The sequence below is a fragment of the Sinohyriopsis cumingii genome, chromosome 7 (genome assembly GCF_028554795.1).
Source record: "Sinohyriopsis cumingii isolate HCF-2022 chromosome 7, ASM2855479v2, whole genome shotgun sequence".
NCBI classification, from domain to species: Eukaryota; Metazoa; Mollusca; class Bivalvia; order Unionida; family Unionidae; genus Sinohyriopsis; species Sinohyriopsis cumingii.
This window is the reverse complement of record NC_142967.1, coordinates 75,620,840-75,639,178: the sequence shown is the minus strand read 5'-3', so window position 1 is coordinate 75,639,178 and position 18,339 is coordinate 75,620,840. Positions and strand designations below refer to the sequence as shown.

The window sequence follows — 18,339 nt, the reverse complement described above, 5'->3', positions numbered from 1 at the left end:
AATGTTCTAATCTGAAACAAGACCTGAATTAAACACATTGTCTAATCAAGGAATGTGCTAATCTGAAACAAGACCTGAATTAAACACATTGTCTAATCAAGGAATGTGCTAATCTGAAATAAGACCTAAATTAAACACATTGTTGAATCAAGGAATGTGCTACTCTGAAACAAGTCCTGAATTAAACAGGAATGTGCTAATCTGAAACAAGACCTAAATTAAACACATTGTTGAATCAAGGAATGTGCTACTCTGAAACAAGACCTGAATTAAACACATTGTCTATTCAAGGAATCTGCCAATCTGAAATAAAACCTGAATTAAGCACATTGTTGAATCAATTAATGTGCTACTCTGAAACAAGTCCTGAATTAAACAAGAATGTGCTAATCTGAAACAAGACCTAAATTAAACACATTGTTGAATCAAGGAACATGCTGCTCTGAAACAAGACCTGAATTAAACACATTGTCTAATCAAGGAATGTGCTACTCTGAAACAAGACCTGAATTAAACACGTTGTCTAATCAAGGAATGTGCTAATCTGAAAAAAAAGACCTGAATTAAACACATTCTCTAATCAAGGAATGTGCTACTCTGAAACAAGACCAAATTAAACAATTTGTCCATTCAAGGAATGTGCTATTTTGAAATGAGAACGAATTAAACTCATTGTGTTATCAAAAGGAATGTGCTACTCTGTAATAAGACCTAAATTAAACACATTGTCAAATCAAGGAATGTGCCACTCTGAAACAAGACCCAAAGTAAACACATTGTCTAATCAAGGTATGTGCTACTTTGAAATGAGACATGAATTAAACACATTGTCTAATCAAGGAATGTGCTACTTTGAAATGAGACATGAATTAAACACATTGTCTAATCAAGGTATGTGCTACTTTGAAATGAGACATGAATTAAACACATTGTCTAATCAAGGAATGTGCTACTTTGAAATGAGACACGAATTAAACACAATGTGTAATCAAGGAATGTGCTACTTTGAAATGAGACATGAATTAAACACATTGTCTGATCAAGGTATGTGCTACTCTGAAAGAAGAGAGAAATCTTTACATGCATCAGTGCTTTTCTCTATTCAAGACTTTTAATGAAATCAATGAGACTTTCAATGAAATCGACAAGACTTTCAATGAATTCAACAATACTTTTGATCAAGACTTTCAATAAAATCAACAAGATTTTTAATGAAATTAACAAGAATTAACACACTTCATAACAAATATTTTACTCATTCATTTCTGTAACAAACTGTTTGTAATTGTACTATGCAACACAAAGACAGTTTTGTATTCCCTTTAAATTCTGACAAAAAGCTCTGATGGACACGAATGAAGCATAAATGTTTCTGTTAATGTGATCTCACATTCATAATGTTTTTGGATGCATTACCTTAATAACATGTATCATATTGTTTTATGCAAGAACCAACTATACTAAAATGTGGAACTAAAGTTTTGGTGTAAAACAAAAACACTGCCAGCCAATATAAATTTAAAAATTTGGATAGTTCACACCTTAGAAAAATTTCAAAGTTTCAGGATGAATTTCTAATCACATCATCTTTTTATGTGTACATTTATGCCTATCAAATTTAACTCTTTAGTTTTTTTTGGCTGACCATGCTAACATGCTTTTTGTAATAAACAAAACAAACTAAAGTCCAAAAGTAAAAATTTATGTCAAAAATTAATGAATGCTGTAATAGCCCGAAAATCTAATCAGAGCATGTGTCTAACCTCAAGTGCTTTTTTCTTAAATCAAGCTCAACACAGACAAAAAGGTCCAAGCAAAAAAGGATGAAACAGAAAATATGAACAATTGATGGAATTGACATAATATCTAATCAGCCTACAAAGATGCTTGCTAGACTGAATCATTTGTTCACACTCTATGTTTTTGTTTAATATTGCAAAGGAGCTTCTCTGGTTACAATGATGGATGGATGTATAAAGATACCCCCACTGCAAGTAGTGGATGCTGAAGAAAAAAAAAGATTTCTATATTTCTATACAGTAACACAATTTATTAGATATGCATTTGACCGTACATGGTAGACCTGTTGTTAGATACAGATATTTCTGTAACACACACAAAGATATGAACTATTTAGGTATTTTCACGGCCATCATTATGTCAAATTTTTCCATGCATCAAATAGAAATATTGTGAATTCCATTTTTTTTAAAATTCCTTTCAAAACTGTACATCTGGTTGAAGATATATGGAAAGCTTAAAAAGCAGGTTATGTAAATTAATGCAAATTCCTATTGATGTTCCACTCCAAGTCTGACAAGTAAAAACACAGAACAAAATGCATGCATAGTTTTGGTTTATGCTAAAGATACAGTACTAATGACACTTACAGTTGAAGGTGTAGCCGTGACTTTGGAGCATCATCCCTAAAATAAAAAAGCAGAGTATATATAGCTGAATATAAAGTACATTATTTGCAAGTAAATTAAAAAAACACAAAGTCAAAGCAATATAAAGCAGAAGCATATCAATATATTATTATATTTTCTGCAATATTTCATACTCATTAAGTTTCATTCTGCATAAAACAATGAAAGTATCAATCTCATTTTATCCTTCAACCATTTTAACAGACAGCTTTATTGTTAAGATTTTGCAACTTATAGTAAACAAAACCTTATAGTGAGAGCTATTCCAACAAGGTGTGTGTCTTTATAGTGCTTAAACACAAAATTATATTTAATTATATCAAATCACATTATTTAATGTCTCCAGGTTCCAAGAACAAAAATATAAAGAAATACATAAAGAAGCTGTCACAACACAATATTTTATTAATTTAATTGCATAAAGCATCAATTTAAAGATAAATGTGAATATTTGTGAAACACCAATATTTTGGTAAAGTTTCTGACACCAAAAATGAAATGTTTTTTTTTATTACTCTGATGCAATCTAGAGGCATACAGTATAAAGTCATATGGACAGTGTTCTGTTTGCATACCAGGGCCCAGCAATGTGGAATGAATTGCTCACTGAACCTAGACACAAAGACACAGTGATCACTTTCAAGAGTGCTCTTAAAACTCACTTATTTTGACTGCAAGAACAAACTTAAAGACCCAATAATGTTTCCTACCTTAAATATTCTCAGCATGTTTTTATGTTTTCTAATTTCATGGTGTTTGTTTTTGTATCTTATAGGTGTTGTTTAATGTTGTAAAGCGCTTAGAGCTTCTAAAGATTAGGCGCTATACAAAGTCCTCATTATTATTATTATTATTCCCGGTATATCTACCTAATTAGTTATTGCTATAATGCAATCTAGAGGCATACATTATTCCCGGTACACCTACATAATTAGTTATTACTATAATGCAATCTAGAGGCATACATTATTCCCGGTATACCTACATAATTAGTTATTACTATAATGCAATCTAGAGGTATGCATTATTTATGGTATACCTACCTAATTAGTAATTACTATAATGTGATCTAGAGGTGCACAGTATTTCCAGTATACTGTGGCCTTTCTTTCCTGTGGTACATACCAAAGCACATTTTCTACTGTACTTGTACTTCATTAGTTTCTACTAGCATGGAATGAATAGAAATTAATTAGTAATCTAGTACAATTTAATGAATAGAAATTACAGAGTAATTTAGTACAATTTAATGATAATTCACAGGATGTTTTCATTTGTCACCACAAATTGATCAAGGAAAAAATATGTTTGTTACAAAACAGTTGTATTGGTCACAAATTAATTTTCAATATTACAAATGTTTATGATTGTTTAATCACATATTTGACATATGTCATGTATGGTAGCTTGATGGCCCAATGGGATGTGGTGAAAGATATTCAGGCAAAATCCAGAATTAGGAAAAAATTCAGATCTAATACAAAAAAGGCCACATTTTGTTAGTTATTTACTTATGCATACTAATGTATCATGTACATGTACATGTATTCCTTTGTAAAATTTAGACTCATTCTAAGATTATCAGGGGAGCAGTTTGTCTTCTGTTTGAATTTTACAGAATTCTCAAGTCCACTAATATTTCCTTGTTTGTTGAGTAAGTCTGTTTTATGTTGGCTGGCCCGCTCTGATAAATATATTGCCGGATTGTTGGCATTCTGCTAAAAGTTGTCTTGCCTGTTTTATCAATAGTGTAGCCAATGAATTGTAGATTTTACTGTCAACACTTCCCATTTTTATCTACAAGCTATCTAATGTCTTTCACAGTGTGTCAGATCAAATGTGATCTTAATCATCCTGTATTAGATTATGACTTATACAACAATTACCACATCGCAAATTCATCTGCTATAGCAAACTGACCATTTAAGGGGGGGAGGCTGTGATTTTTTTTAACATAGATATTTTATTTTATTTTGTCTCAATATTTTTCCAGAAGGTATAATAGCTATAATAGTGCTATTTTGCTACAAATAAGAGCAAAATATTTTTTCAGCTACTGACAGATGGAAATCTAAAAAAACACGTCAGGCCCCTGGTTGGATCCCAGAACAATAAATTGCAGTTTGATGATCCTGATTACTTATTTACATACAAGGTAAGAGTGAAATTTATAAAAAGCATGAGAATATGAATGATATAATATGATGTTCCCTTTCATTTTTGAACATAGGTATGTGTATGTAACTTTATATGTAGGCCATTATCAATCACAAATTGACAGAAAAGTGATATGATTAGATGATGATTATCCATGTACACATTAACAAATGAAGTTTGTTTTTCATAAACTGATACATCCCGGTCAACAAGATATACAAGCAGAACACCTTTTATACAGAAATTTCATTCTGTGAGATTTGAATAGGAATTTATGCTTTATGCATACAACTTTAATAAAAGAGACTTCTACATTCTGAAGGCATGCAGCTCTAAAAAATACAAACAATAAAGTAGATTTATACATTCTGAAGGCATGCCACTCTAAAAAAAACCATGAATAAAGTAGGTTTCTTCATTATGAAGACATGCAATTCTAAAAAAAATACAAATGTTGACTTCTATATTATAAAGGTATGCATCTTTAAAAAATAAATAAGAATAAAACAAACTTCCAAATTTGAAGACATGTGACTCTAAAAACTAAAAATGAAATAAAGAAGACTTCTGCTTTATAAAGAGATGCAAACAATAAAGCATAAAAGAATCTATAAGCAGTTCAGAATACAGAATATTCGACTCACCTGTAGGATACAGGTAGACTTAAATCAGTATTGCCTCTGTAAAGAAAGAAGAGTCATGTTATATTTTGCAATCACACTTCGTCATGTATCAGTCAATCAAACTTCTGACATGCCACTTCTAATGCCATAAAATATTGACAAAATGTCATAGATAAATATGAACAGTGTGTCACAGATATATATGGACAATATGTCACAGATGTATATGGACAGTATATCACAGATGTATATGAACAGAATGTCATATATATATATATATATATGAAAATTATGTCATAAATATATATGAACAGTATGTCACAGATTGATATGAACATTATGTCACAGAAGTATATTGTCACAAATAAATATGGACAGTATATCATAGATATACATAAACAGTATGTTACAGATAAATATGGACAGTATGTCAGAAAAATATGGACAGTGTGCCATAGATATATACAGAAATGGTATGTCACAGATAACTATGGACACTATGTCACAGATATATATGGACAGCATGTCACAGATGAATATGGACAGTATGTCATAGATACAGACAGCATGACACAGATAAATATGATCAGTACATCATGGATATATATATCAACAGTATGTCACAGATATATATTGATATTATGTCACACACACACACACACACACACATATATATATATATATATATATATATATATATATATATATATATATATATAAATACAGACAGTATGTCACAGATATATGGACAGTATGTCACATATACATATGGTCAGTATGGTAAAGATAAATTTGGTCAGCATGTCACAGATAAAGTAAATTTAATATCATAGCATCATGAATCCAATTATAGATCTGCCATTGCTCAGTTGGTAGCATATTTGATTTGTAGTCCAAGGGTCATGGTTTCAAAACCAACCCAGGTCGGTCTAGCCTTGGTGTTTTCAAGTAAAACTGCTGTTAAAACCAACCAACAAACCAAATTATATATAATCAATCAAAATCTTGAACCAAACAAATCCTTCAAAATCACTGTTATAGCCTTTCAAATCATTGATACAACATGGTGATTCTGAGATTACATAATTTGTTATCCATAAATTTTACTTAATACTGTAAAGAGACTATTTTGCATGGAGTAAAATTTTGTGTATATTGTATTGTTATTAAAAACCATCAATTTAAAGACCCAACAAATGTAAGCACTTCCATGGAAACATAAGACTTTTTTTTCTTCTAAAATCCATGAGCTAAGGTACCAACAAAATAATTCTTATATGGAAACGTGTGACTCCTTTCTCAATCCATTAAGCAAAGTACCAACAATATGATAATGCTTGTGTGGAAACTTGAGACTATTTTTCCAATCTTCTGTGGAAACTCTGGACTCCTTTCTCAATCAGTGAAGTTAAGTATCAATAAACACAAATTCTCCTGTGGAAACTTTTGACTCCTTTCTTCACAAGATGAAGTACCAATAAATGACAATTTCCCTGTGGAAACTTTGGACCATTTTCTCACTCCATAAAGTAACAATAAACAATTCCCATATGGAAACTCATACACCTTTCTCACTCAAAGAAATACCTATAAATAACAGCTGAACTATAGAAACAAAGGACTCATTTCTCAATCCATGAAGTAAAGCACCAATAAATGACAATCCCTTGTTGAAACTCCCGACTCCATTCTCACTCCATGAACTACCAATAAATGACATATCTCCTGTGGAAACTTTGGATTCCTTTCTCTCTCTATAAAGTACCAATAAATTACAATATCAATCGAAGTGGAAACACTCCTTTCTCACTCCATGAAGTAAAGTACCAAAATATATGTAATTTTTGCATAGTCATGAAAATTCATACCCATGAAAATAATCAATGTAAAGAAAATGACATTTGAATGAAATAATAATACAACTTGCTATTAATAATACTAGACCTGCTACAAGTAATTCTTTATCTAGCTTTCATTAATACTATAGCCTATTTGATATAATACAATAGTTCGCAATAAATAATAGTATTATTTGCAATAATTATGTAATATAGTTTGCAATAAATAGTACTATAGTTTGCAATAAATAATTATATAGTTTGCAATAAATAATAATATAGTTTGCAATAGTTTGCAATAAATAATACTATAGTTTGCAATAAATAATACTATAGTTTGCAATAAATAATACTATAGTTTGTTGCAAGTAATGACATAGTTTGCTGTATATAATGTTATAGCTTGCTGTACATAATGATATAGCTTGCTGTGATTAATACCATAGCTTGCTATATAAAATACTATAGCCTGCAATAAGCAATACCATAACTTGCTGTATAAAATACTAAAGCCTGCTATAAGCAATACCGTTGTTTGCTCTCTTGAATAACATAGCTTGATATAACTAATACTATAACTAGTTATAAATTATAACACACATTATATGTATATTATATACAAGACAATTGGTGTGCTATCTCAGGGCAATAAACCATTACCTTAAATGTGCATCTCCCTTTGCTGCAGGTGATTTTGCTGAATCGTAAAAATCATTATATTTCATGCGTCGGAAGTGCTTCGCAAGCTTGACAGCAAAAATGACACTTAGGACAAAGAACAAAATGCACCAACCAAGAGAAAACCAAAAGCCATTCTGGAAAGATAACATAGAAGTTTGTCACTATGTGTATAATGAATATTGGATTCAAATGAATTTGTCACTATAATGAGTGATATTGGATTCAAATGAATTTCTCAACATAATGAATGATACTGTATCCAAAATGAATTTGCCACTAAAATGAATAACACTGGATCCAAATGAATTTGTCACTATAATGAGTGATACTGGATCCAAATGAATTTGTCAATATACTAAGTGATACTGGATTCAAATGAATTTGTCACTATAATGAGTGATACTGGATTCAAATGAATTTGTCACTATAATGAGTAATACTGGATTCAAATGAATTTGTCACTATAATGAATAACACAATAATGAGTAATACTGGATCCAAATGAATTTGTCACTATAATGAGTGATACTGGATCCAAATGAATTTGTCACTATAATGAGTAATACTGGATCCAAATGAATTTGTCACTATAATGAGTGATACTGGATTCAAATGAATTTTTCACTATAATCAATAACACTGGATTCAAATGAATTTGTCACTATGATGAATAACACTGGATTCAAATGAATTTGTCACTATGATGAGTGATATTGAATCCAAATGAATTTGTCACTATAATGAGTAATACTGGATCCAAATGAATTTGTCACTATAATGAGTAATACTGGATCCAAATGAATTTGTCACTATAATGAGTGATACTGGATCCAAATGAATTTGTCATTATAATGAGTGATACTGGATCCAAATGAATTTGTCACTATACTGAGTGATACTGGATTCAAATGAATTTGTCACTATAATGGGTGATACTGGATCCAAATGAATTTGTCACTATAATGAGTGATATTGCATTCAAATGAATTTGTCACTATAATGAGTGATACTGGATCCAAATGAATTTGTCACTATACTGAGTAATACTGGATTCAAATGAATTTGTCACTATGATGAGTGATACTGGATCCAAATGAATTTGTCACTATAATGAGTGATACTGGATCCAAATGAATTTGTCACTATAATGAGTGATACTGGATCCAAATGTATTTGTCACTATAATGAGTAATATTAGATCCAAATGAATTTGTCAATATAATGAGTAATATTGGATCCAAATGAATTTGTCACTATAATGAGTGATACTGGATCCAAATGAATTTGTCACTATAATGAGTAATATTGGATCCAATGAATTTGTCACTATAATAAGTGATACTGGATTCAAATGAATTTGTCACTATAATGAGTGATACTGGATTCAAATGAATTTGTCACTATAATGAGTAATATTGGATCCAAATGAATTTGTCACTATAATGAGTAATATTGGATCCAAATGAATTTGTCACCATAATGAGTATTACTGGATTCAAATGAATTTGTCACTATAATGAGTGATACTGGATCCAAATGTATTTGTCACTATAATGAGTGATACTGGATCCAAACGAATTTGCCACTACAATGAATAACACTGGATCTTAATGAATTTGTCACTATAATTAATAATACAAGATCCAATTGAATTTGTCACCATAATGAGTAATATTGGATCCAAATGAATTTGTCACTATAATGAGTGATACTGGGTCCAAATGAATTTGTCACTATAATGAGTATTACTGGATTCAAATGAATTTGTCACTATAATGAGTGATACTGGATCCAAATGTATTTGTCACTATAATGAGTGATACTGGATCCAAAAGAATTTACCACTATAATGAATAATACTGGATCCAAATGAATTTGTTATTTCAATGAATAACATTGGATCCAAATGAATTTGTCACTATAATGAATAACACTGGATCCTAATGAATTTGTCACTACAACAAATAACATTGGATCCTAATGAATTTGTCACTATAATTAATAATACAAGATCCAAATGAATTTGTCACTATAATGAGTAATATTGGATTCAAATGAATTTGTCACTATAATGAGTGATACTGGATCCAAATGAATTTGTCAATATACTAAGTGATACTGGATCCAAATGAATTTGTCACTATAATGAGTGATACTGGGTCCAAATGTATTTGTCACTATAATGAGTAATATTAGATCCAAATGTATTTGTCACTATAATGAGTAATATTGGATCCAAATGTATTTGTCACTATAATGAGTAATATTAGATCCAAATGTATTTGTCACTATAATGAGTGATATTGAATCCAAATGAATTTGTCACTATAATGAGTAATATTGGATCCAAATGAATTTGTCACTATAATGAGTAATATTGGATCCAAATGAATTTGTCACTATAATGAATAACACTGGATTCAAATGAATTTGTCACTATAATGAGTAATATTGGATCCAAATGAATTTGTCACTATAATGAGTGATACTGGATCCAAATGAATTTGTCACTATAATGAGTAATATTGGATCCAAATGTATTTGTCACTATAATGAGTAATATTAGATCCAAATGTATTTGTCACTATAATGAGTGATATTGGATCCAAATGAATTTGTCAGTATAATGAGTAATATTGGATCCAAATGAATTTGTCACTATAATGAGTATTACTGGATTCAAATGAATTTGTCACTATAATGAATAACACTGGATTCAAATGAATTTGTCACTATAATGAGTAATATTGGATCCAAATGAATTTGTCACTATAATGAATGAGAGTGGATACAACTGCATTTGTCACTATAATGAGTAATATTGTACCTAACCATGTATACATCATATAACCAATGCAAATGTACCTACTTATATATTCGTCATATAACTGCAAATGTACATACCACTGTATTTATCATATAACTGCAGACCGTTATCAATAAATGATTGTACAGGTTATAGACTGGTGTACACAGCCCCATCTTGTTTTCTAATTCCAAATGTACCTACCCATGTATTCATCATATAACAACTGCAAATGTACCTACCCATGTATTCATCATACAAATGCAAATGTATGTACCTATGTATTCATCATACAACTGCAAATGTATGTACCCATGTATTCATCATGTAACTGCAAATGTACCTACTCATGTATTCATCATATAACAACTGCAAATGTATGTACCTATGTATTCATCATACAACTGCAAATGTATGTACCCATGTATTCATCATATAACTGCAAATATATGTACCTATGTATTCATCATACAACTGCAAATGTATGTACCCATGTATTCATCATATAACTGCAAATATATGTACCTATGTATTCATCATACAACTGCAAATGTATGTACCCATGTATTCATCATATAACTGCAAATGTATGTACCTATGTATTCATCATATAACTGCAAATGTATGTACCTATGTATTTATCATACAACTGCAAATGTATGTACCTATGTATTCATCATACAACTGCAAATGTATGTACCCATGTATTCATCATACAACTGCAAATGTATGTATTCATGTATTTACTGCAAATGTACCTACTCATGTATTCATCATATAACAACTGCAAATGCACCTACCAATGTATTCATCATATGACTGCAAATGTACCTACCCATGTATTCATCAAATAACTGCAGACCGTTATCACCAATAAAGAATTGTACAGGTTATAGACTGGTGTACACAGCCCCATCTTGTTTTCTACCTGAAACACATTTTTTTTTATAATGAAAAGAAAGAATAAGAGAATATAATACAACAAAAAATCCAAGTGGAATTTCAGAAAGAAATGTGCTAGTTCTGCTGTAAAATTAAATAAATATAAATAACAATAAATAGAAACAGTATGATTAAAATTAATAATGAATACCATTAATTAGTGGGAATGATTAACCAAATGACAAACAGTTTTTGGCATTTTCTATGTTTTCAATTTACATTGGATAGTTTGGGAAAGTTTTGACAATTGTTTTTATCATCATATTAGAATTTTCAGAGAAAAACAATATCATGGCTGATTTAAAACAATAGATAATATGCCATGTCCTGATTTCACAGACATATTAAGTTTGATTTACAACAATAGATAATATGCCTTGGCCTGATTTCACAGACATATTAAGGTTGATTTACAACAATAGATAATATGCCATGTCCTGATTTCATAGACATATTAAGGTTGATTTACAACAATAGATAATATGCCATGTCCTGATTTCACAGACATCATATTACAGTTGATTTGCAACCATGAATAATTGGTGTGTGATATGGAAATTTTAGGTGTGTGATACCGAATAACAGATTGAACACCTGTATCTTATGCAAGATCAGCCATGTAAGATTAAATGGGTATGTAATAAAGAAGTGTACAGTTTGTACTCTTCAAAATGTAATTCAATACAAATTTGTATGGTTTGTAGTGTTCAAAATGTAATTTAATACAAATTTGTACAGTCTGTAGTGTCAAAAATGTAATTCAATACAAAAGTGTCATTTTGTAGAGTTCAAAATGTAATTCAGTACAAAAGTGTACATTTGTAGGGTTCAAAATGTAATTTAGTACAAAAGTTTATAGTTTGTTACATGTTTAAAATATAATTCAATGCCAACGTGTCCATTTCCAGTCTATATAGTTGAAATGTAATTTAATACAAAAGTGTACAGTCTATTGTATTCATATGTAATGCAATATGAAAGTGTACAGTCTAAGTGTTCATCATTCAATATAAAAGTGTCCATTGTGTAGTGTTCAAAATGTACCATAATTCAAAACAAAAGCATACAATCTATAGTATCTAAATGTAATTCAATACAAAAGTGTAGAGTCAATAGTATTCAAATGTAAGTTAAAACAAAAGTGTACAGTCAATAGTATTCAAATGTAATTTAATACAAAAGTGTGCAGTCTATAGAGTTCAAAATTAAATACAAATGTATCCAGTGTATAGTGTTCAAAATGTAATTCAAAACAAAAGTGTAGTCCACAGAATTCAAATGTATTACAATACAAAAGTGTACAGACTGTAGTGTTCAAAATGTGATACAATACAAAGGTATAGTCTGTACTGTTCAAAATTTAATGCAAGACAATGTGTATGGTCTTTAGTGTGAAATACAATGCACTATAAAAGTGTACAGTCTATAGTGTTCAAAATTTAATGCAGTATAAAAGTGTACAGTCAATAGTGTTCAGAATGTAATGCAGTATAAAAGTGTACAGTCTATAGTGTTCAAAATTTAATGCAGTATAAAAGTGTACAGCCTATAGTTTTCAAATGTAATTCTATGCAACCTAAATTATATTCCCACACTATAATACTCATCATTATAACACAGTTCCTTAAATAAGATGTGTATGGTCATTATAACACAGTTCCTTAAATAAGATGTGTATGGTCATTATAACACAGTTCCTTAAATAAGATGTGTATGGTCATTATAACACAGTTCCTTAAATAAGATGTGTATGGTCATTATAACACAGTTCCTTTAATAACATGAGTACAGTCATTTAAACACAGTTCCTTTAATAAGGTGGATATTGTTATTATAACACAGTTCCTTTAATAAGGTGGGTATGGTTGTTATAGCATAGATCCTTTAATAACATAGGTATAGTCATTTAAACACAGTTCCTTTAATAAGATGGATATTGTCATTATAACACAGTAATCCTTTAATAACATGGGTATAGTCATTATAACAAAGTTCCTTTAAAAAGGTGGGTATGATCATTATAACACAGTTCCTTGGATACGACGAGTATAGTCATTTAAACACAGTTCCTTTAATAACATGGGTATAGTCATTATAACACAGTTCCTTCAATAAGGTGGGTATTGTCATTATAGGAGAGTTCCTTTAATAAGGTGGGTATGAATGTTATAGCACAGATCCTTTAATAAGGTGGGTATTGTCATTTTAACACATTTCCTTTAATAAAGTGGGCATGATGATTATAGTGCAGTTCATTTAATAAGGTGAGTATGATCATTATAGTACAGTTCCTTTATAAAGGTGCAGGTGGTCATAACGCTGTTCCTTTAATAAGATGGATATGGTCATTATAACATGGTTCCTTTATTAAAGTGGATATTGTTGTTCCAACACATTTCCTTTAATAAGATGGATATTGTCATTATAACATGGTTCCTTTAATAAGGTGGGTATAGTAGTTATATAACACAGTTCCTTTAATATGATAGATGTGGTCATTATAACATGGTTCCTTTATTAAAGTGGGTATAGTAGTTATAACACAGTTCCTTTAATAAGATGGATATGGTCATTATAACATGGTTCCTTTATTAAAGTGGGTATTGTTGTTACAACACAGTTCCTTTATTAAGATGGATCTGGTCATTATAACATGGTTCCTTTATTAAAGTGGGTAAAGTAGTTATAACACAGTTCCTTTAATAAGATGGATCTGGTCATTATAACATGGTTCCTTTATTAAAGTGGGTAAAGTAGTTATAACACAGTTCCTTTAATAAGATGGATATTGTCATTATAACATGGTTCTTTTATTAAAGTGGGTATTGTTGTTCCAACACATTTCCTTTAATAAGATGGATATTGTCATTATAACATGGTTCCTTTATTAAAGTGGGTATAGTAGTTATAACACAGTTCCTTTAATAAGTTGATGTGGTCATTATAATATGGTTCCTTTATTAAAGTGGGTATTGTTGCTACAACACAGTTCCTTTTAATAAGATGGATATGGTCATTATAACATGGTTGCTTTAATAAGGTGGATATAGTAGTTATAACACACTTCCTTTAATAAGATAGATGTGCTCATTATAACATGGTTCCTTTATTAAAGTGGGTATTGTTGTTATGACACAGTTCCTTTAATAAGATGGATCTTGTCATTATAACACTAGTTTCTTTAATAAGGTAAGTATTGTTGTTACAACATAGTTGCTTTATTGACATATATATGGGCATTATAACATGGTTGCTTTAATAAGGTGGGTATTGTTGTTACAACACAGTTCCTTTAAATAAGGTAAGTATTGTTGTTACAACATAGTTGCTTTATTGACATATATATGGGCATTATAACATGGTTGCTTTAATAAGGTGGGTATTGTTGTTACAACACAGTTCCTTTTAATAAGGTAAGTAGTGTTGTTACAACATAGTTGCTTTATTGACATATATATGGGCATTATAACATGGTTGCTTTAATAAGGTGGGTATTGTTGTTACAACAGAGTTCCTTTTAATAAGGTAAGTATTGTTGTTACAACATAGTTGCTTTATTAACATATATATGGGCATTATAACATGGTTGCTTTAATAAGGTGGGTATTGTTGTTACAACACAGTTCCTTTTAATAAGGTAAGTAGTGTTGTTACAACATAGTTGCTTTATTGACATATATATGAGCATTATAACATGGTTGCTTTAATAAGGTGTGTATTGTTGCTACAACACAGTTCCTTTTAATAAGGTAAGTATTGTTGTTACAACATAGTTGCTTTATTGACATATATATGGGCATTATAACATGGTTGCTTTAATAAGGTGGGTATTGTTGTTACAACACAGTTCCTTTTAATAAGGTAAGTATTGTTGTTACAACATAGTTGCTTTATTGACATATGTATGGGCATTATAACATGGTTGCTTTAATAAAGTGGGTATTGTTGATAGAACACAGTTCCTTTTAATAAGGTAAGTATTGTTGTTACAACATAGTTGCTTTATTGACATATATATGGGCATTATAACATGGTTGCTTTAATAAGGTGGGTATTGTTGTTACAACACAGTTCCTTTTAATAAGGTAAGTATTGTTGTTACAATATAGTTGCTTTTTTGACATATATATGGGCATTGTAACATGGTTGCTTTAATCAGGTGGGTATTGTAGTTATAACACAGTTCCTTTAATAAGATAGATGTGCTCATTATAACATGGTTCCTTTATTAAAGTGGGTATTGTTGTTCCAACACATTTCCTTTAATAAGATGGATATTGTCATTATAACATGGTTCCTTTAATAAGGTGGGTATAGTAGTTATAACACAGTTCCTTTAATATGATAGATGTGGTCATTATAACATGGTTCCATTTTTTAAAGTGGGTATTGTTGTTACAACACAGTTTCTTTAATAAGATGGATATGGTCATTATAACATGGTTCCTTTAATAAGGTGGGTATAGTAGTTATAACACACTTCCTTTAATAAGATAGATGTGCTCATTATAACATGGTTCCTTTATTAAAGTGGGTATTGTTGTTATGACACAGTTCCTTTAATAAGATGGATATGGTCATTATAACATGGTTCTTTTAAAAAGGTGGGTATAGTAGTTATAACACACTTCCTTTAATAAGATGGATATGGTCATTATAACATGGTTGCTTTATTAAAGTGGGTATTGTTGTTATGACACAGTTCCTTTAATAAGATGGATATGGTCATTATAACATGGTTCCTTTAATAAGGTGGGTATAGTAGTTATAACACATTTCCTTTAATAAGATGGATATGGCCATTATATAATAGTAGTTATAACACAGTTCCTTTAATAAGATGGATATAGTTGTTGATTTCATTTAATTAAGTATTAAATAAAATTATATTCATGATGTACTTCTTTGTAAAGCAGTCTCATTATACGGCAGTATACTCCATGACTCAATGTACTTCTTTATATGGCAGTATAGTCCATTACTCATACAGAAAGCATTGTAATGAGGGAATACTGTAAAATAGTATGGTGAATAGGTGACACACTATATATGTAAAAATAATCTACTCTTTATATGGAAATATTTCACAAGTAAAGTGGAAACAATGTATTGTACAAAAATGTTTCCACTTTACGAGTGAAATATTTCCATATAATATATATATATATATATATATATATATATATATATATATATATATATATATATATATATGTTTTCTTTTAATTATATATTTTTAAGACGAAACCCTTTGATCTGGATGGCTTTTCTCCCTTCTGTGCCAGTGCAGTTAACAGCTGAATCACTACATCAATGAAAACAAGGGATTGCAACATTTTACAAATTTAGCATGTACTTATTTTGCTATGAATTGTGTATTTCGTCAAAATAATGAATGCTCATATGAAGATGAAGACAACTTTTCTGTTAATAAATTTTATGCATGAATTGATACTGTCAGGGTGGGGTGGGCCTAATACAGAAAAAACACAGAGGAGTTATATCAGACTGACATCAATCAGGCCTAATGTAGTAACAACACAGAGGAGTTATATAGGACTGACTTCAGGCCTAATGTAGAACCAACACAGACAAGTTGTACTGGACTGACATCAGGCTAGTCCTATCTGTAAGACCCGACGCTGATATTTATTTTGTTGGCGTCAGGGTCTTACAGCCTAACTAAAGGCGCTGTGTAGTGTGTTTTGATGTCAACTAACATCGCTACGAAAGTAGAATTTTCAGGAATATTTCACACAACTGACAACTAAAGTAATGACGCTTTTCTACAAAGTAAAGTTATAATGTTTTAGTCAGACTTTACTTACTATGATGCCTTTTCTCTAATAAATTCAAATTCTCACAAAAGAAATGGACCCGTTTTCAAGTTTCTTTGGCCTACTTTTCAGTTGGCTGGAAAGCGATGAAAGCCGAGAATGCCGAAATCGGATAAAGTTGAAACATTATTTTTTAACAAAACGAATAAAAATATATTATGCCTATTGGAACTGTAAGCAACGGTTCGTTTCGTTCAAGAAACATATCCTAAACATCAACCTACTTGAACTTACTTCGGCATACTTCGACTACCGTCGCATTGCAACAATGTCAAATGTATGTCAACGGAACGTGAAAATGCATCAATTTGCTAGTGTCATAATTTCAATCCACCAGGATAAAGACAGCACAGTAAGTATATTAATTACACATAAATTAGTGGAAATATGTCGATATAGGCTGCCAAATGTGTGAGATGTTCCTGAAACTTTGGTTACTCATTCTGATGTCAACAACATCGGAACACACTATACAAGGCCGTTATTTGGATAGTAAGACATAGCACCTCAACAAAATCAAAATGTGCTATGTCTTACATGTAGGACTAACATCAGGCCTGAAGTAGAAACAACACGGAGGGGTCATATCAGACTGACTTCAGGCCTAATGTAGAAATAACACACAGGAGTTATATCAGACTGGCTTCAGGCCTAATGTAGAAATAGCACAGAGGAGTTATATTGGACTGACTTCAAGCCTAATGTAGAAATAACAGAGTTATATCAGACTGACTTCATGCCTAATGTAGAATAACACAAAGGAGCTATATAAGACTGACTTCATGCCTAATGTAGAATAACACAGAGGAACTATATAAGACTGACTTCATGCCTAATGTAGAATAACACAGAGGAGCTATATAAGACTGACTTCATGCCTAATATAGAATAACACAGACGAGTTATATAAGACTGACTTCATGCCTAATGCAGAATAACACAGACGAGTTATATAAGACTGACTTCATGCCTAATGTAGAATAACACAGACGAGTTATATAAGACTGACTTCATGCCTAATGCAGA

General features: G+C 30.5%; 1 protein-coding gene across 4 annotated transcripts in view; it reads right to left on the bottom strand.

The window, feature by feature from the left end:
• Positions 1–18,339, bottom strand: part of LOC149795541 (prominin-1-A-like) — a 133,773-nt gene that overhangs the window by 10,925 nt on the left and 104,509 nt on the right. For all 4 annotated transcript variants that reach the window (XM_089965345.1, XM_089965347.1, XM_089965348.1 and 1 more), the window contains exons 23-26: positions 11,370–11,462; positions 7,708–7,862; positions 5,231–5,266; positions 2,391–2,426 (exon numbers count right to left, since the gene is read on the bottom strand). In XM_089965345.1, the coding sequence (XP_089821471.1) occupies positions 2,391–2,426; positions 5,231–5,266; positions 7,708–7,862; positions 11,370–11,462 (320 nt within the window). The remainder of the gene's footprint in view (positions 1–2,390; positions 2,427–5,230; positions 5,267–7,707; positions 7,863–11,369; positions 11,463–18,339) is intronic.